General features: G+C 47.5%; 8 protein-coding genes and 3 long non-coding RNA genes across 14 annotated transcripts; 8 read left to right on the forward strand and 3 right to left on the reverse strand.

Moving 5' to 3' along the window:
* The first annotated feature begins 1462 nt into the window (after positions 1-1462).
* LOC112342063 lies at positions 1463-2308 on the forward strand. The gene is made up of 2 exons (XM_024663274.1): positions 1463-2127; positions 2266-2308. Exons 1-2 carry the CDS (start codon positions 1823-1825, stop codon positions 2291-2293), a joined length of 333 nt encoding a protein of 110 aa, XP_024519042.1. The 5' UTR covers positions 1463-1822; the 3' UTR covers positions 2294-2308.
* LOC112342062 lies at positions 2270-4004 on the reverse strand. Of its 2 annotated transcripts, XM_024663272.1 has the most exons (2): positions 3853-4004; positions 2270-3783 (listed from the first exon to the last, which is right to left on the reverse strand). In XM_024663272.1, exons 1-2 carry the CDS (start codon positions 3991-3993, stop codon positions 2290-2292), a joined length of 1635 nt encoding a protein of 544 aa, XP_024519040.1. In that variant the 5' UTR covers positions 3994-4004; the 3' UTR covers positions 2270-2289. The 2 variants fall into 2 exon arrangements, with proteins under 2 accessions (XP_024519040.1, XP_024519039.1); XM_024663271.1 differs by having other exon boundaries at positions 2270-4004.
* Positions 3936-4187, forward strand: LOC112342064. Its single transcript, XR_002990820.1, has 2 exons — positions 3936-4020; positions 4082-4187. It is a non-coding gene; the product is annotated as an uncharacterized LOC112342064 (long non-coding RNA).
* A 348-nt stretch (positions 4188-4535) lies between these two features.
* On the forward strand, positions 4536-5066 carry LOC9636358 (protein DOWNY MILDEW RESISTANCE 6). Its single transcript, XM_024663287.1, has 2 exons — positions 4536-4721; positions 4791-5066. Exons 1-2 carry the CDS (start codon positions 4536-4538, stop codon positions 5064-5066), a joined length of 462 nt encoding a protein of 153 aa, XP_024519055.1.
* A 197-nt stretch (positions 5067-5263) lies between these two features.
* Positions 5264-7111, forward strand: LOC9636359 (alanine--tRNA ligase). 2 transcript variants are annotated; one of them, XM_002989438.2, is made up of 10 exons: positions 5264-5413; positions 5475-5729; positions 5788-5931; positions 5993-6093; positions 6161-6250; positions 6306-6408; positions 6489-6563; positions 6631-6726; positions 6792-6896; positions 6956-7111. In XM_002989438.2, the coding sequence occupies exons 1-9, from the start codon at positions 5270-5272 to the stop codon at positions 6846-6848; spliced, it is 1065 nt and encodes a 354-aa protein (XP_002989484.2). In that variant the 5' UTR covers positions 5264-5269; the 3' UTR covers positions 6849-6896; positions 6956-7111. The 2 variants fall into 2 exon arrangements, with proteins under 2 accessions (XP_002989484.2, XP_024519088.1); XM_024663320.1 differs by lacking the exons at positions 6631-6726; positions 6792-6896; positions 6956-7111 and having other exon boundaries at positions 6463-6491.
* Positions 7112-9967: 2856 nt separating this feature from the next.
* Positions 9968-10813, forward strand: LOC112342094. The gene is made up of 2 exons (XM_024663362.1): positions 9968-10632; positions 10771-10813. The coding sequence occupies exons 1-2, from the start codon at positions 10328-10330 to the stop codon at positions 10796-10798; spliced, it is 333 nt and encodes a 110-aa protein (XP_024519130.1). The 5' UTR covers positions 9968-10327; the 3' UTR covers positions 10799-10813.
* On the reverse strand, positions 10775-12509 carry LOC112342093. Of its 2 annotated transcripts, XM_024663361.1 has the most exons (2): positions 12358-12509; positions 10775-12288 (listed from the first exon to the last, which is right to left on the reverse strand). In XM_024663361.1, the coding sequence occupies exons 1-2, from the start codon at positions 12496-12498 to the stop codon at positions 10795-10797; spliced, it is 1635 nt and encodes a 544-aa protein (XP_024519129.1). In that variant the 5' UTR covers positions 12499-12509; the 3' UTR covers positions 10775-10794. The 2 variants fall into 2 exon arrangements, with proteins under 2 accessions (XP_024519129.1, XP_024519128.1); XM_024663360.1 differs by having other exon boundaries at positions 10775-12509.
* Positions 12441-12692, forward strand: LOC112342095. Its single transcript, XR_002990827.1, has 2 exons — positions 12441-12525; positions 12587-12692. It is a non-coding gene; the product is annotated as an uncharacterized LOC112342095 (long non-coding RNA).
* Positions 12693-13357: 665 nt separating this feature from the next.
* Positions 13358-14207, forward strand: LOC9636360 (protein DMR6-LIKE OXYGENASE 2). Its single transcript, XM_024663288.1, has 3 exons — positions 13358-13518; positions 13582-13903; positions 13974-14207. The coding sequence occupies exons 1-3, from the start codon at positions 13358-13360 to the stop codon at positions 14205-14207; spliced, it is 717 nt and encodes a 238-aa protein (XP_024519056.1).
* Positions 14208-15458: 1251 nt separating this feature from the next.
* Positions 15459-17796, reverse strand: LOC112342073. Its single transcript, XM_024663289.1, has 3 exons — positions 17125-17796; positions 15695-15823; positions 15459-15521 (listed from the first exon to the last, which is right to left on the reverse strand). Exons 1-3 carry the CDS (start codon positions 17794-17796, stop codon positions 15459-15461), a joined length of 864 nt encoding a protein of 287 aa, XP_024519057.1.
* A 202-nt stretch (positions 17797-17998) lies between these two features.
* On the forward strand, positions 17999-18748 carry LOC112342085. The gene is made up of 3 exons (XR_002990823.1): positions 17999-18301; positions 18414-18581; positions 18643-18748. It is a non-coding gene; the product is annotated as an uncharacterized LOC112342085 (long non-coding RNA).
* The last annotated feature ends 252 nt before the right edge of the window (positions 18749-19000 follow it).

Here is a 19000-nt window from a genome sequence, read left to right on the forward strand (position 1 = left end):
CATATATTTGAAGCTTTAAACTCATCAAGCAAAAAAAAGAAATTTTTGCCTGCAATTTTCAATAAGACCTAGATATTGATTGAGGGCAAACTTATAGAGAAATCTGCAAGTCACTAGAAGATCAACACAAGAAACCATGGGCTTATGTCTATGAAATAGCTATGTTTTCAAATCCTCACCTATTACACTTTGGTGTATCCAAAGTTACAGGGGTAAGATTAATACAGTTGAATGTCATATACAAGTCCCTTTTGCCAGCTGAATCACACCTGGACTCCACTCCCTACTGGCCAACATATCCACTTCCTTACAGAATATGCTCCAGTAGCACTGGGTAAGCTTTGGCAAAAGTGCCCATCAATCATTCTTCTTGCTGTTATGAGCTTTGTCTTGAGCACAAATGCCTAGTTTCAGCTGATCCTTACAATTGTAAGTATCTGGAAATATCATCTAGCATTTTGACTTTCACATTCAGTTTTAGCTAGCATTTGACTAATAGATAGGTCAACATTGTCAACTCGATTGTCGAAGACTATCTTAAACATCGGATTGGCTCCCACATGTGGGGCACTCAACATGGGTGAAGTCAAATTCATGGATCCATCTAGAGGTTGTTCGTGTGCAACTTGGCGACAGATAACATACATACATGGGATAAAGTTCCTGCAAAACCCTGTGATTGAAAGAGCTACTAAATATACAATAGATGACAATTTCTAATTGGCTATGATGAATTAGGTAAATATTCTATGTTCAAGTTTCATAAGTATTCATATTTTCATGTAAAAGTTAGTTCACTGAACTGATAGTATGCTGACATCCTTAACTCCACGCACATTGACATGAACATTATGGGTAGAATTGTTGCTCACACTAGGATAAACATTGAGAACACTATAAGTTCTACCATCATGAATACCATGGAAAAATGCTTAGGCATCCTGATATATCACATCCCTACTTCAAGGTTAGTAAATAACTTCCAAGGGGTTATTCCTTTTCTTGAACCTCTTGTTTCAGGTCTACTGTATCTGTTGATCAACACATGAAAGTAAAACAATTGATATTTCTGGAGGTATTGCTTGTTGATTTGTCCTCCCAACGCTACATTAACTTTTGTTGACTCATTTGTAGAATTCAACATGCGAAAATTTAAACCCAGAGACAGTGTCATAGATCAGCTCACCCCCAACGCGACACATACTGCAGTGTGCGGTGTTGAATGCATGTTTAATCCTAAGTAACTGACAGCTAGTTTCAGCCATAACATTGCTAAGCACAAACCCATCACTTCGAAGAACAAATTTCTTCCGAAAGCTGAAGAGATGTTTGCTCCATAATATTGTCATGAAGAATGCGTAATAAACAACCAATGTTGATGTGGCGCTCCACGTGGGTTGGCAGCGCGCTACGTCATCGGCTACCATTTCTTAAGTTGTTTGGGCAGATCTTTCTCTTGAAAATGCTTTGTTGATTCTCCGAGAAATCACTTTTTTGTAGATCTGTTGCACCAAAGAGCAAGCGATACAAGACTAACCCAGCAAGCTGGACGCCGAATTCCGCACTGGGAGCTCGATCAAGGACCGCGACAACCTGTGGCGCGGGCAACAAGAGCAGCTCCCAATCGAAGCAATGACCAGGGAAACACTTTTATAGCTCATTGATCCGGGAGGTGCTGGGACAGGAAGCGCTTCTACAACTCGTGCATCGGGGAATCGAGAGATTTCTCCAGAGATTTCTCGCTGGTGCTCGCGGCATTCAAGGCTTGCAGCTGGTGCCTCGGGCGGTGCTCAATGTTTCTTTTTGGTTGTTACATCGGCAGATGGAGCTTGTGATTCCCAAGTTAGGGCGGATGAAAAAGCGCATTCGGAGCCTTTTTCTGCGGAGAAGCATTAGCACAGCAATCACGCAGGGCCGATTGTTTGCGCCACTAGGTAATGTTGATATTAACTTCGCTTTTTGCATTGCATGGTTTGGCACAATGGATGAAAATGGAAAACCAAGAAGCTTGAATGGATTAAAGTACCATAATTGGGGAGTAAACGATGGTCAAGCAGGGCACAGAGCTCATGGAACATGGATCCTAGGGCAAGCGGCGCACTGCGGGATCGCTCATCCATTCACGAGGTAAGAATCATCTTTAGCTTGGGTGGATTTGGCGCTGGAGTGTCTTGTTTAGCTCACTCTAGGAGAAACCATTCGGTCTCTCTTGCGACTTCTTTTGCTTAAGACGCGCTCATATTTTTCTTTCCTTCTCTTGTGTAGCTTAAAAAAAAATGGAAGACTCTGCTAGCATGCATCGTCAACAACAGCAGCAACTTTTCTCGTCAAGCTGGGCCTCACCTCCGCACTGTAGAACTTGGCGGACCTCAAGCTGAGAGCCACGGCGATGGCACACCCAAACAAACAGGTGGCGCCCATGACGAAGAACGTTTCCCTGTAGCACTTGGCACCGTCGCACAAGAGCGAGGCCTCCAGCGTGTCAGGGCCCCGGTATCTCCTGGCTTGCCGATCGTAGAACACACCCGCAACTTCCACCGACAGGACATACGTCCCAATCCCCTTTGCAACGTTTGGGAAGCTCTGGAGAACTCCATAGTGCTTGAGCCCGAAGATCTCCGCGATGATGGTCGACAGCACCGCCCACTGGCCTCCGGTGGCGAGCCCGATGATGGTGGAGCCGATGTACAGCGCGCCGGGAAGGCCCAAGGCGATGAGCAAGTTGCCGAGCGCTAGAAAGCCGACCACCGCAGCGAACACGAACGGCCGTCCAATGCCAAACTTGTGGAGGAGTATCTCGGACACGAAGCCGCAACCGATTGCTCCCAGGAAGTCCCAGAGGTTGAGGAGAGCCACGAAGATGTTCATCCTTGCGGTGGAGTATCCCAGGGAGGCGCTCAGCTGGCCCAAGTTGTTGTAGAAGGTGGACACGGTTCCCAGGCCGCAGGAAGTCGCGATGAGCATGAGCCACATATCGATGCTCAGCAAGGCGTGGACGAGTCTGTAGTCCTTCCCTCTCGCTGGAACTTGGAACCATCTGTGGATGCCAGCGCCGGAAGCTTGAGAAGGAGAATGGTCGACGACTTGCAGAGAAATAGGCGTGGAATTCATATCCGCGAGCTGAGCTTCAGAGTTATGAGATGGCGGTATGCTTTCGACAGCACCAGCACTGTTCGAATGTGATCGAATCTTAGCTCGGACAACCAGAGCAACTGGAAGTAGGACGATGAGCAGCATCAAACCAAAGAACACCAAAGGCACCGAGTCTGGAAGCCTGCTTGTCATGCTCCCCTCGATGACTGTGATGACGAGGAGATAGGCAGCTAAGGCAAAGGTGGTGACGAGGAACGAGCGGAGAATGGACTTGTCGCTGGACTTCTCGATGACAGGCACGGGCCCGAGGAAGAGGCCAAGCAGCAGATACAGGAACGTCGGTAGCAGCCCCAGGAAGAGCAGAAAGGAGCGAGCGTGGAACTGGAAGAAAGTCTGGAACACAACCGCGAATGCGGTTGCTCCCAGGCCATTGCTGCCGTCGAGCAAGCTCAGCAGCATCCCCTGGTGGTGTTTCGGGAAGTTTGTGGCACAGGTGGTCAGAACAGCCGTGACTGCAAAGCCTACAGAGGCGCCGACGAGAAACATATAGAAGCTCATTTGCCATGCCGGTGGACGAGCAATCTGGTGAGTGATGGCGAGCCAGGCCATGGTGTAGCCGAACAGGTTGAGCAATGCGGAGACGAACATGGTGAGACGGGGGCCGACTCTCGCATTGAGCAAACCGGCCAGGAAAGCCATGCTAGTGCCGAGATCCTTGAAGAAGCTGATGGTATTGACGGACTCTTGCTTGTAATGCAGGGAGATTTTGAGCTCCTGTGAGAACAAGCTGAAGCTGGTGAGCGTGCCTCCGGTGATTGCTATCAAGTAGAAGCCCGAGACTGCGACGATCCAGCGATTGCTAGCGATGGAGAAGAGTTCCTTGGCCATTGCTAGCGCCATTGCTGCCAGCTTTGTGGACCGCACAAGGTAACGAGAAAGCTCTTCAGAATCATGGTTTTCATGCCTTTATATCTTGTTATAATTGCAGTCCATGTGACGCTCTGACTCGAGCCGTCGCTTGCTCTTTGAAATGGCAAGCTTCTTCAAGCAGAGAGTTTAACATAAACTTGGCAATAACGTAGTTTCGTGGCTAAGTTTTCTATGCGCAGGTCAACTAAGTTGAGCGTTGACTGCATTTTCCATACCAGTGACAGATTAGCGTCCGCATTTGGCCCCAGATGCGAACGCTAATCTGTCATTGAGGCGGAAAAGTCTACAAATTGGTCTTGAATGGAGGCGGATCCATGGAAAGTTCGTGCAAATCGTAACGATCTTAAATTCGTACTGCCAAATAGAAATCTTAGTTTTTTGCAACTATATAAGCAGGGCACTGGAAGGACACTGATATCCGCATCTCAAAGTTGAGAAAGCCTAGCATCCAAGCATACATTTCCATTTCCATCTTTCGTCTTCCAAGCTTTCTTGCTTACACAGTCCCATCCATGGCTGGCATCAAGGCATTTGTTGACAGCTGCAACGGGACACTGTCGAGCGTTCCAGAGAGATACATGATGCCGAATGGAGCTGCCGATGTCTCCCGGTACGCGGTGCTGCCGATAGTCGATGTGGCGAGCGAGAGCTTCGAGAGGGATCTCGTTGACGCTTGCACAAAGTACGGAATGTTCTACGTAAGTTTTGATGAGGTGTCTTTTTCCTGTAGTACATGTTTGCTAAGTTGTTGTTCTTCTGACTTGCAGCTCAAGAACCACGGAATTCACACCGAGGATGTGATGAGGTGCGCTCTCGAGTTCTTCAACTCGCCCAGCGAGGACAAGATGCGGTACTACACCGAGGAGATCTTCACACCCGTCCGCTACTGCACCAGCATGATGCCTTCGAAAGAAGAGAAGCTCGAGTGGCACGACCACCTCCAGATGTGGCTCAAGGAAGAGTCCCTCGGAGCGCACCCCTGGCCCGCGTTCCCAGCCAGCTACAAGTCAGTTTCTCGCTCCTTGATTATGGTATTGCTCTAGATTGCTGACGCTCTATATGCAACAGGGACGTTGGATCCGAGTACGCCAGAAACATCTTCAAGCTCGGGAAGAGGATGCTGTTGGTCATGTCCGAGGGACTTGGCCTCCGCTCAAACCGTCTTCTGGAAGCATTCGCAGAGATGGTTCTTCTGACGAGAGCAAACTTCTATCCGGCTTGCCCAAACCCGAGGCAGGCCTTGGGCATGGAAGGCCACACCGACAGCGGCGGCCTCACGTTTGTGCTCCAGGATGGAGTCGGGGGATTGCAGCTGAAGCAAGGCGAGGATTGGTACAACGTGAAGCCACTCGAGGGAATGCTGGTGGTCAACATGGGCGATCAGCTAGAGGTACGAGCAGTCGAAAAGTTTGTGGAATGATCCTAATGTTGTCCTTGGTTGGTGATCTCAGAAGCTGAGCAATGGGAGGTACAAGAGCATATTGCACAGGGTGATGGTGAACTCGAAGAGTTCGAGGCTGTCCGTCGGGGCGTTCCTGGGGCCGTCACTGGATGCGGAGATCAGCCCCATTCCAGAGCTGGTGAGCCAGGAGAGTCCGGCAAAGTACCGCAGCAGGACTTACAGGGACTACATGCCCACCAAGCTCTCGTATTTCGACAATATGCGGCAGCTCCAAGCAACAGCCAAGGTGCTCTCCATCACAAAGGTAGCGAGTGAGTTTTCTAGCTAGGATGTTTAGATGAAGTCCTCTCCTCATTCTCCAGGATTCTGAGCGAGTAGCCATTGTTTCGGATCGGACAATCTTGTATCCTCAAGGAGGTGGACAGCCCGGGGACAGAGGCTCCATTTCGAGCTTGAATGGAGACACTACATTCCAAGTTCAGGACACAAGGATGAAGAATGGAGTTGTAAGTTTTCGTTGTGTTTCTTCTCAGAGGATTTACTGCTTCACTCTTGTGCTGTCTGTAGGTCTATCACTATGGTGTCTTTGAGCCATCAGACTCTACTTTCGAAGCTGGCCAGGAAGTCAGCCTGAGAGTTGAGTCGCAACGCAGGGAATTACACTCAAGGTGCAACACAATCTACAAGCAAACCAGTACCTATCCAGTTTTTCTTTCTTTATTTTTTCGAGAACAGGTTGCACACCGCGGGGCACTTGATAGATGTATGCATGAAACTTGTGGGACGGACTTTGGAGCCGGCAAAAGGAAACCATTCTCCAGAGGGGTATGACTTTCGATTCTCAACTTTACACTTTGCAAAGCTTTTCTTTCCGGGATAGAGCTTTTGTCGAGTACATAGGAGCAATTCCGAGCGGTGAGATAGAGTCGACTCGTGTTGCCCTGCAGAAAGAAATTGATCGTTTGATAGCAAGTGGTGCTTCGGTGAGTTGTGCTATGCCGATGCTTTGTGTTTGTTCTTATTCTTTTTGGTGCCAGTGTATTTATTCGTGCTAGTACTACAGGTAAATGCATCTGTGCTACCTTATGACGAGGCTGCTGGCTTGTGCGGCGGGAGCCTTCCCGATTACATATCCAAGGTATACACTATGAATTGGATACAACTTATGATCTTTGTATCTGACCTCCAATGTTCAAATGCCACAGGATAGCAGTCCCAGAATCGTGAGGATCGGAGATCACACGGGATGCCCCTGCGGTGGCACTCATGTCGACGATGTTAGCTCACTCACGGGCTTGAAAGTAAGCGACTTCGAAAGAAAGAGCGTCAAGAGGTTTTGAGCTTACATATGTTGCGCGCTTCACAGGTGACGCAGATCAGAGTGAAAAAAGGAGTGACAAAAGTTAGCTACACGCTGAAATGATCAGAAGCAACCGGCAAGATGTTTCGGAGATATTTGAATCGTGTTACAGTAAGCTCTGTGCGGTTTCGTGTCATGGTTTCTTGTGTTGATCTTCTCGTGACTTGCAGATTTCTCTATGATTCTCGAGAGCTTCGCCCTTGATCAATATCTCCTCCGGGTTTCAGGTCTTGCTGAAAACCGCAGAGATATTTCTCTCAGTTCGCTATTGATGCTCACAAAATCAGATTTTAAGTACTTTTGCTGATAGATGGCATTGTGATTCATAGTGTCGGACTTACTTGATCTGCCGTGCAATGACGCAGGCACCGACGCACCAAAAGCACTCTGTGAGATCTAAAAGAAATGGAAAGACAGAGAGTGGACACCTGCTGGAAAAGACTAGTCGCTAGTGCGTTTCGCTCAATTGCTTTTCGTGTGTTTGGATAGCAAGCCTGCTACTTTTTACTCCACAGTTCTTACGATGAATATAATTCCTTGTGATAGTCATACACAAGCATCATTCTGGGTATAATCGTGCAATTCTATATTAAACCATATAATCATCCCAATCCGAATGCTGAAAGTTCATATACTTCGCGATCATCCTTTTGAACATTCGAATGAATTGTTCCACAAGACTATCTGATTGTGGATGATAAGCACTCGTGAAAGTGTGGCGTATCCCCAACTGAGATGTCAAAACATAAAATGCTTTAGCCATAAATGTGGGATCATTATCCTAAAGAATTTGCTCTGGATAAGAATGCTAGAACACCACTCGATTAAGGAGGAAGTATCTAACAACAGTTATAAAGGCACTAACAAAAGCACCAACTTCCACCCAATGAATCAAGTAATCAAAAGCAATAATAATATCTCAGGTGAACAGCCTGAGGCGAGCTTATCAAAGGCTTTTCATGAACAGTGATGAAAATGCTGGAGGGATCGACATTACTAGCAATTGACCGTGGAAAAAGTCCCATAAGATCAAATGCCACCAACTCAAATGGAGAAATTGCAATTAACTCTAATGGTCCTTCTGGAGCACGAAGGAGAGTATTACAAACTTAACACCAAACGCAATTATGCATATACTAGATAATATCACGTTGTATTTCTAGCTAATAGAAAAACCTATGTAGCTTGTCAGTTACACGACGATGTCCCATATGCCCACCTAAAACAAGAGAATTGTGGTAGGCATAGAGAAACCGCAAAATAAAGACAAAAGACACTACCAATTGTAAATGATCATCAGAATCCGTCCCCACAAAGTAAAGAAGGCCATTTTAAAGGCGATACTGAGAATGTAAATGTTAGAATGGCAAGTCATCAGCAAGTCATGTAGGATTCTCAAACCCATCTCGAATCCTTCGCATCCATAGCTCACGTTTTTTAGCCTCACAAACCTCATCAAGAAAATGTAGATTTTGCTCTGCACCTTGCGGACACTGAACGTCGAGTATAACAACCGTCAACAGCATAGAATCCTCGTTTAGAAAATTTACAGACGCCAAAACAATAAACTCATTAAAAACATAAAAGATAGTGGAAAAGGAAGAAGAGCTCGAGAAATGGCATTAGCATTAGCCATGAAACTCCCAAAGCAATTAACAACATCAAAATCATATATTTGAAGCTTTAAAATTTATCAAGCAAAAAAAAGAAATTTTTGCCTGCAATTTTCAATAAGACCTAGATATTGATTGAGGGCGAACTTATAGAGAAATCTGCAAGTCACTAGAAGATCAACACAAGAAACCATAACACAAAACCACACGGGCTTATGTCTATGAAATAGCTATGTTGGTCGTATAGTTCAAATCCTCACCTATTATGCTTTGGTGTATCCAAAGTTACAGAGGTAAGATTAATACAGTTGAATGTCATATATAAGTCCCTTTTGCCGGCTGAATCACACCTGGACTCCACTCCCTACTGGCCAACATATCCACTTCCTTACAGAATATGCTCCAGTAGCACTTGGTAAGCTTTGGCAAAAGTGCCCATCAATCATTCTTCTTGCTGTTATGAGCTTTGTCTTGAGCACAAATGCCTAGTTTCAGCTGATCCTTACAATTGTAAGTATCTGGAAATATCATCTAGCATTTTGACTTTCACATTCAGTTTTAGCTAGCATTTGACTAATAGATAGGTCAACATTGTCAACCCGACTGTCGAAGACTATCTTAAACATCGGATTGGCTCCCACATGTGGGGCACTCAACATGGGTGAAGTCAAATTCATGGATCCATCTAGAGGTTGTTCGTGTGCAACTTGGCGAGCTATCAGATAACATACATACATGGGATAAAGTTCCTGCAAAACCCTGTGATTGAGCCATTCAGTGATCCTACTACAAGAGCTACTAAATATACAATAGATGACAATTTCTAATTGGCTATGATGAATTAGGTAAATATTCTATGTTCAAGTTTCATAAGTATTCATATTTTCATGTAAAAGTTAGTTCACTGAACTGATAGTATGCTGACATCCTTAACTCCACGCACATTGACATGAACATTATGGGTAGAATTGTTGCTCACACTAGGATAAACATTGAGAACATTATAAGTTCTACCATCATGAATACCATGGAAAAATGCTTAGGCATCCTGATATATCACATCCCTACTTCAAGGTTAGTAAATAACTTCCAAGGGGTTATTCCTTTTCTTGAACCTCTTGTTTCAGGTCTACTGTATCTGTTGATCAACACATGAAAGTAAAACAATTGATATTTCTGGAGGTATTGCTTGTTGATTTGTCCTCCCAACGCTACATTAACTTTCGTTGACTCATTTGTAGAATTCAACATGCGAAAATTTAAACCCAGAGACAGTGTCATAGATCAGCTCACCCCCAACGCGACACATACTGCAGTGTGCGGTGTTGAATGCATGTTTAATCCTAAGTAACTGACAGCTAGTTTCAGCCATAACATTGCTAAGCACAAACCCATCACTTCGAAGAACAAATTTCTTCCGAAAGCTGAAGAGATGTTTGCTCCATAATATTGTCATGAAGAATGCGTAATAAACAACCAATGTTGATGTGGCGCTCCACGTGGGTTGGCAGCGCGCTACGTCATCGGCTACCATTTCTTAAGTTGTTTGGGCAGATCTTTCTCTTGAAAATGCTTTGTTGATTCTCCGAGAAATCACTTTTTTGTAGATCTGTTGCACCAAAGAGCAAGCGATACAAGACTAACCCAGCAAGCTGGACGCCGAATTCCGCACTGGGAGCTCGATCAAGGACCGCGACAACCTGTGGCGCGGGCAACAAGAGCAGCTCCCAATCGAAGCAATGACCAGGGAAACACTTTTATAGCTCATTGATCCGGGAGGTGCTGGGACAGGAAGCGCTTCTACAACTCGTGCATCGGGGAATCGAGAGATTTCTCCAGAGATTTCTCGCTGGTGCTCGCGGCATTCAAGGCTTGCAGCTGGTGCCTCGGGCGGTGCTCAATGTTTCTTTTTGGTTGTTACATCGGCAGATGGAGCTTGTGATTCCCAAGTTAGGGCGGATGAAAAAGCGCATTCGGAGCCTTTTTCTGCGGAGAAGCATTAGCACAGCAATCACGCAGGGCCGATTGTTTGCGCCACTAGGTAATGTTGATATTAACTTCGCTTTTTGCATTGCATGGTTTGGCACAATGGATGAAAATGGAAAACCAAGAAGCTTGAATGGATTAAAGTACCATAATTGGGGAGTAAACGATGGTCAAGCAGGGCACAGAGCTCATGGAACATGGATCCTAGGGCAAGCGGCGCACTGCGGGATCGCTCATCCATTCACGAGGTAAGAATCATCTTTAGCTTGGGTGGATTTGGCGCTGGAGTGTCTTGTTTAGCTCACTCTAGGAGAAACCATTCGGTCTCTCTTGCGACTTCTTTTGCTTAAGACGCGCTCATATTTTTCTTTCCTTCTCTTGTGTAGCTTAAAAAAAAATGGAAGACTCTGCTAGCATGCATCGTCAACAACAGCAGCAACTTTTCTCGTCAAGCTGGGCCTCACCTCCGCACTGTAGAACTTGGCGGACCTCAAGCTGAGAGCCACGGCGATGGCACACCCAAACAAACAGGTGGCGCCCATGACGAAGAACGTTTCCCTGTAGCACTTGGCACCGTCGCACAAGAGCGAGGCCTCCAGCGTGTCAGGGCCCCGGTATCTCCTGGCTTGCCGATCGTAGAACACACCCGCAACTTCCACCGACAGGACATACGTCCCAATCCCCTTTGCAACGTTTGGGAAGCTCTGGAGAACTCCATAGTGCTTGAGCCCGAAGATCTCCGCGATGATGGTCGACAGCACCGCCCACTGGCCTCCGGTGGCGAGCCCGATGATGGTGGAGCCGATGTACAGCGCGCCGGGAAGGCCCAAGGCGATGAGCAAGTTGCCGAGCGCTAGAAAGCCGACCACCGCAGCGAACACGAACGGCCGTCCAATGCCAAACTTGTGGAGGAGTATCTCGGACACGAAGCCGCAACCGATTGCTCCCAGGAAGTCCCAGAGGTTGAGGAGAGCCACGAAGATGTTCATCCTTGCGGTGGAGTATCCCAGGGAGGCGCTCAGCTGGCCCAAGTTGTTGTAGAAGGTGGACACGGTTCCCAGGCCGCAGGAAGTCGCGATGAGCATGAGCCACATATCGATGCTCAGCAAGGCGTGGACGAGCCTGTAGTCCTTCCCTCTCGCTGGAACTTGGAACCATCTGTGGATGCCAGCGCTGGAAGCTTGAGAAGGAGAATGGTCGACGACTTGCAGAGAACTAGGCGTGGAATTCATATCCGCGAGCTGAGCTTCAGAGTTATGAGATGGCGGTATGCTTTCGACAGCACCAGCACTGTTCGAATGTGATCGAATCTTAGCTCGGACAACCAGAGCAACTGGAAGTAGGACGATGAGCAGCATCAAACCAAAGAACACGAAAGGCACCGAGTCTGGAAGCCTGCTCGGTATGGTCCCCTCGATGACTGTGACGACGAGGAGATAGGCAGCTAAGGCAAAGGTGGTGATGAGGAACGAGCGGAGAATGGACTTGTCGCTGGACTTCTCGATGACAGGCACGGGCCCGAGGAAGAGGCCAAGCAGCAGATACAGGAACGTCGGTAGCAGCCCCAGGAAGAGCAGAAACGAGCGAGCGTGGACCTGGAAGAAAGTCTGGAACACAACCGCGAATGCGGTTGCTCCCAGGCCATTGCTGCCGTCGAGCAAGCTCAGCAGCATCCCCTGGTGGTGTTTCGGGAAGTTTGTGGCACAGGTGGTCAGAACAGCCGTGACTGCAAAGCCTACAGAGGCGCCGACGAGAAACATATAGAAGCTCATTTGCCATGCCGGTGGACGAGCAATCTGGTGAGTGATGGCGAGCCAGGCCATGGTGTAGCCGAACAGGTTGAGCAATGCGGAGACGAACATGGTGAGACGGGGGCCGACTCTCGCATTGAGCAAACCGGCCAGGAAAGCCATGCTAGTGCCGAGATCCTTGAAGAAGCTGATGGTATTGACGGACTCTTGCTTGTAATGCAGGGAGATTTTGAGCTCCTGTGAGAACAAGCTGAAGCTGGTGAGCGTGCCTCCGGTGATTGCTATCAAGTAGAAGCCCGAGACTGCGACGATCCAGCGATTGCTAGCGATGGAGAAGAGTTCCTTGGCCATTGCTAGCGCCATTGCTGCCAGCTTTGTGGACCGCACAAGGTAACGAGAAAGCTCTTCAGAATCATGGTTTTCATGCCTTTATATCTTGTTATAATTGCAGTCCATGTGACGCTCTGACTCGAGCCGTCGCTTGCTCTTTGAAATGGCAAGCTTCTTCAAGCAGAGAGTTTAACATAAACTTGGCAATAACGTAGTTTCGTGGCTAAGTTTTCTATGCGCAAGTCAACTAAGTTGAGCGTTGACTGCATTTGCCATATCAGTGACAGATTAGCGTTCGCATTTGGCCCCAGATGAACGCTAATCTGTCATTGAGACGGAAAAGTCTACAAATTGGTCTTGAATGGAGGCGGATCCATGGAAAGTTCGTGCAAATCGTAACGTTCTTAAATTCGTACTGCCAAATAGAAATCTTAGTTTTTTGCAACTATATAAGCAGGGCACTGGGAGGAGACTGATATCCGCATCTCAAAGTTGAGAAAGCCTAGCATCCAAGCATACATTTCCATTTCCATCTTTCGTCTTCCAAGCTTTCTGGCTTACACAGTCCCATCCATGGCTGGCATCAAGGCATTTGTTGACAGCTGCAACGGGACACTGTCGAGCGTTCCAGAGAGATACATGATGCCGAATGGAGCTGCCGATGTCTCCCGGTACGCGGTGCTGCCGATAGTCGATGTGGCGAGCGAGAGCTTCGAGAGGGATCTCGTTGACGCTTGCACAAAGTACGGAATGTTCTACGTAAGTTTTGATGAGGTGTCTTTTTCCTGTAAGTTGTTGTTCTTCTGACTTGCAGCTCAAGAACCACGGAATTCACACCGAGGATGTGATGAGGTGTGCTCTCGAGTTCTTCAACTCGCCCAGCGAGGACAAAATGCGGTACTACACCGAGGAGATCTTCACACCCGTCCGCTACTGCACCAGCATGATGCCTTCGAAAGAAGAGAAGCTTGAGTGGCACGACCACCTCCAGATGTGGCTCAAGGAAGAGTCCCTCGGAGTGCACCCCTGGCCCGCGTTCCCAGCCAGCTACAAGTCAGTTTCTCGCTCCTTGATTTTTCGTATTGATCTAGATTGCTGACGCTCTATATGCAACAGGGACGTTGGATCCGAGTACGCCAGAAACATCTTCAAGCTCGGGAAGAGGATGCTGTTGGTCATGTCCGAGGGACTTGGCCTCCGCTCAAACCGTCTTCTGGAAGCATTCGCAGAGATGGTTCTTCTGACGAGAGCAAACTTCTATCCGGCTTGCCCGAACCCGAGGCAGGCCTTGGGCATGGAAGGCCACACCGACAGCGGCGGCCTCACGTTTGTGCTCCAGGATGGAGTCGGGGGATTGCAGCTGAAGCAAGGCGAGGATTGGTACAACGTGAGGCCACTCGAGGGAATGCTGGTGGTCAACATGGGCGATCAGCTAGAGGTACGAGCAGTCGAAAACTTTTTGAGAAACTGTGGATTGATCTTTGTCTTGGTTGATTGTCTTGTATCAGAAGCTCAGCAATGGGAGATACAAGAGCATATTGCACAGGGTGATGGTGAACTCGAAGAGTTCAAGGCTGTCCGTCGGGGCGTTCCTGGGGCCGTCACTAGACGCGGAGATCAGCCCGATTCCAGAGCTGGTGAGCCAGGAGAGTCCGGCAAAATACCGCAGCAGGACTTATAGGGATTACATGCACGAGGTGTACACGGAGCACTTCTCCGGGAAGAATGTCTATGTGGCTTGAGTCTTGGGTAGTCAAAGGTACCAATTTTTTTCTCATTCTCAGAAATAAAACAGTTGCAAGAAATGTTTGCTCACAAGGATCTTAGTTTGATAAGCAAAGATTTTATCACAATATTATATGGAGGTACGAAATTTCATAGCAAGCCGACTGTGTGCTGCGTAGAAGATCGTAAAAGTTTAACAATCTGGGAGGAAGTCCAGCAATGTATTGTTAAGCAATATAACTTTTTAAAATCACAATATGAAAGACATATGAAGCTTCTTATTATATAAACTCTCATCATTTTTTTAAGGCAGCGAAGAAGCTTTGAGGTACCAGAATGATATGACTAAGGTGAAAGTCCTCACCAAAAGCAGTGGTTTTCCAGCAGGTGTCCATTCTTTCTTTTCATTTTCTTGAGATTTTCAGCTGCCATCCCTCAGCAACTTGAACTTCGATAGATAGTTGAGAAATTTTTGCCTGCAGTTTTCAGCAAGACCTAGATATTCATCAGGGGCGAACTCATAGAGAAATCTGCAAGTCACTTGAAGATCAACACAAGAAACCATGACATAAAACCACACGGGCTTATGTCTATGAAACAGCTACGTTGGTCATAGCTTGTTGAAAGTATAGTTCAAATCCTCGCCCGTTATGCTTTGGTGTATCCAAAGTTACAGAGGTAAGATTAATACGGTTGAATGTCGTATACAAGTCCCTTTTGCCGGCTGAATCACACCTGGACTCCACTCCCTACTGGCCAACGTATCCACTTCCTTATGCCAAGTGCTACAGGGAAACGTTCTTCGTCATGGCCGCCACCTGTTTGTTTGGGTGTGCTCGCCGTGGCTCTCAGCTTGAGGTCCGCCAAGTTCTACAGTGCGGAGGTGAGGCCCAGCTTGACGAGAAAAGTTGCTGCTGTTGTTGACGATGCATGCACTCGCAAGAGCGACCGAATGGTTTCTCCTGGAGTGAGCTAAACAAGACACTCCAGCGCCAAATCCACCCAAGCTAAAGATGATTCTTACCTCGTGAATTGATGAGCGATCCCGCAATGCGCCGCTTGCCCTAGGATCCAGGTTCCATGAGCTCTGTGCCCTGCTTGACCATCGTTTACTCCCGCCAAAGTTAAAACCAACGTCATGCTGGAAAGCACCAAATATGGTACTTTAATCCAGCTGCAGATACCTTATTCAAGCTTCTTGGTTTTCCATTTTCATCCATGCAGTAAAAAGCGAAGTTAACAACCTATTGGCGCAAACAATCGGCTTGCTAATCTGCGCGCTTTTTCATCCGCCCTAACTTGGGAATCACAAGCTCCATCTGCCGGTGCAACTGTAACAACCAAAAAGAAACGTTGAGCACCGCCCGAGCAAGCCTTGAATGCCGCGAGCACCAGCGACGTCTGGAGAAATCTCTGGATTCCCCGATGCACGAGTTGTAGAAGCGCTTCCTGCCCCAGCACCTCCCGGATCCATGAGCTATAGAAGTGTTTCCCTGATCATTACTTCGACTGGGAGCTGCTCTTGTTGCCCGCGCCACAAGTTGTCGCTGTCCTTGATCGAGCTCCCAGTGCGGAATTCGGCGTCCAGCTTGCTGGGTTCGTCTTGTATCGCTTGCTCTTTGGTGCAACAGATCTAGAAAAAAGTGATTTCTCAGAGAATCAACAAAGCATTTTCAAGAGAAAGATCTGCCCAAACAACTTAAGAAATGGAAGTGCCACATCAATATTGGTTGTTTATTACTCATTCTTCATAACAATATTATGGAGCAAACATCTCTTCAGCTTTCTGAAGAAATTTGTTCTTCGAAGTGATGGGTTTGTGCTTAGCGATGTTATGGCTGAAACTAGCTGTCAGTCACTTAGGATTAAACATGCATTCAACACCGCACACTGCAGTATGTGTCGCGTTGGGGGTGAGCTGATCTATGACACTGCCTCTTGGTTTAAATTTTCGCATGTTGAATTCTTCAAATGAGTCAACGAAAGTCAATGTAGCGTTGGGAGGACAAATCAACAAGCAATACCTCCAGAAATACCATTTGTGTTACTTTCATGTGTTGATCAACAAATACAGTAGACCTGAAACAAGAGGTTCGAAAAACCCCTTGGAAGTTATTTTACTAACCTTGAAGTAGGGATGTTATATATCAGGATGCCTAAGCATTTTTCCAATGGTAGAACTTGACATCGTTAAGTCCACGCACATTGACATGAACATTATGGGTAGAATTGTTGCTCACATTATGGCATATCAGTTCAGTGAACTAACTTGTACATGAAAATATGAATACTTATGAAACTTGAACATAGAATATTTACCTCATTCATCATAGCCTATTAGAAATTGTCATCTTTTGTATATTTAGTAGCTCTTGTAGTAGGATCACTGAATGGCTCAAGCACAGGGTTTTGCAGGAACTTTATCCCATGTATGTATATTATCTGATAGCTTGCCAAGTTGCACACCAACTACCTCTAGATGGTTATCCATGAATTTTACTTCATCCATGTTGAGTGCCCCACATGTTGGAGCCAATCCGATGTTAAGATAGTCTTGGACATTCGAGTTGATAATGTTGACCTATCTATTAGTCAAATGCTAGTTAAAACTGAATGCGAAAGTCAAAATGCTAGATGATATTTCTAGATACTTACAATTGTAAGGATCAGCTGAAACTAGGCATCTGTGCTCAAGACAATGCTCATAACAACAAGAAGAATGATTGATGGGCACTTTTGCCAAAGCTTACCCGGTGCTACTGGAGCATATTCTGTACTGTATGCAGCTGTTGGACATTATATGTTTGGGCCATAGATGAACATCTTGGACATGAAGTCAATCACAAGAGCGAGGCCTCCAGCGTGTCAGGGCCCCGGTATCTCCTGGCTTGCCGATCGTAGAACACACCCGCAACTTCCACCGACAGGACATACGTCCCAATCCCCTTTGCAACGTTTGGGAAGCTCTGGCTTGAGCCCGAAGATCTCCGCGATGATGGTCGACAGCACCGCCCACTGGCCTCCGGTGGCGAGGCCGATGATGATGGAGTCGATGTACAGCGCGCCGGGAAGGCCCAAGGCAATGAGCAAGTTGCCGAGCGCTAGAAAGCCGACCACCGCAGCGAACACGAACGGCCGTCCAATGCCAAACTTGTGGAGGAGTATCTCGGACACGAAGCCGCAACCGATTGCTCCCAGGAAGTCCCAGAGGTTGAGGAGAGCCACGAAGATGTTCATCCTTGCGGTGGAGTATCCCAGGGAGGCGCTCAGCTGGCCCAAGTTGTTGTAGAAGGTGGATACGGTTCCCAGGCCGCAGGAAGTCGCGATGAGCATGAGCCACATATCGATGCTCAGCAAGGCGTGGACGAGCCTGTAGTCCTTCCCTCTCGCTGGAACTTGGAACCATCTGTGGATGCCAGCGCTGGAAGCTTGAGAAGGAGAATGGTCGACGACTTGCAGAGAACTAGGCGTGGAATTCATATCCGCGAGCTGAGCTTCAGAGTTATGAGATGGCAGTATGCTTTCGACAGCACCAGCACTGTTCGAATGTGATCGAATCTTAGCTCGGACAACCAGAGCAACTGGAAGTAGGACGATGAGCAGCATCAAACCAAAGAACACCAAAGGCACCGAGTCTGGAAGCCTGTTTGTGATGTTCCCCTCGATGACTGTGATGACGAGGAGATAGGCAGCTAAGGCAAAGGTGGTGATGAGGAACGAGCGGAGAATGGACTTGTCGCTGGACTTCTCGATGACAGGCACGGGCCCAAGGAAGAGGCCAAACAGCAGATACAGGAACGTTGGTAGCAGCCCCAGGAAGAGCAGAAAGGAGCGAGCGTGGAACTGGAAGAAAGTCTGGAACACAACCGCGAATGCGGTTGCTCCCAGGCCATTGCTGCCGTCGAGCAAGCTCAGCAGCATCCCCTGGTGGTGTTTCGGGAAGTTTGTGGCACAGGTGGTCAGAACAGCCGTGACTGCAAAGCCTACAGAGGCGCCGACGAGAAACATATAGAAGCTCATTTGCCATGCCGGTGGACGAGCAATCTGGTGAGTGATGGCGAGCCAGGCCATGGTGTAGCCGAACAGGTTGAGCAATGCGGAGACGAACATGGTGAGACGGGGGGCCCGACTCTCGCATTGAGCAAGCCGGCCAGGAAAGCCATGCTGGTGCCGAGATCCTTGAAGAAGCTGATGGTATTGACGGACTCTTGCTTGTAATGCAGGGAGATTTTGAGCTCCTGTGAGAACAAGCTGAAGCTGGTGAGCGTGCCTCCGGTGATTGCTATCAAGTAGAAGCCCGAGACTGCGACGATCCAGCGATTGCTGGCGATGGAGAAGAGTTCCTTGGCCATTGCTAGCGCCATTGCTGCCAGCTTTGTGGACCGCACAAGGTAACGAGAAAGCTCTTCAGAATCATGGTTTTCATGCCTTTATATCTTGTTATAATTGCAGTCCATGTGACGCTCTGACTCGAGCCGTCGCTTGCTCTTTGAAATGGCAAGCTTCTTCAAGCAGAGAGTTTAACATAAACTTGGCAATAACGTAGTTTCGTGGCTAAGTTTTCTATGCGCTAGTCAACTAAGTTGAGCGTTGACTGCATTTCCCATATCAGTGACAGATTAGCGTTCGCATTTGGCCCCAGATGAACGCTAATCTGTCATTGAGACGGAAAAGTCTACAAATTGGTCTTGAATGGAGGCGGATCCATGGAAAGTTCGTGCAAATCGTAACGATCTTAAATTCTTACTGCCAAATAGAAATCTTAGTTTTTTGCAACTATATAAGCAGGGCACTGGGAGGAGACTGATAT

Source organism: Selaginella moellendorffii, unplaced genomic scaffold (genome assembly GCF_000143415.4).
Source record: "Selaginella moellendorffii unplaced genomic scaffold, v1.0 SELMOscaffold_98, whole genome shotgun sequence".
In the NCBI taxonomy this organism is placed as follows: Eukaryota; Viridiplantae; Streptophyta; class Lycopodiopsida; order Selaginellales; family Selaginellaceae; genus Selaginella; species Selaginella moellendorffii.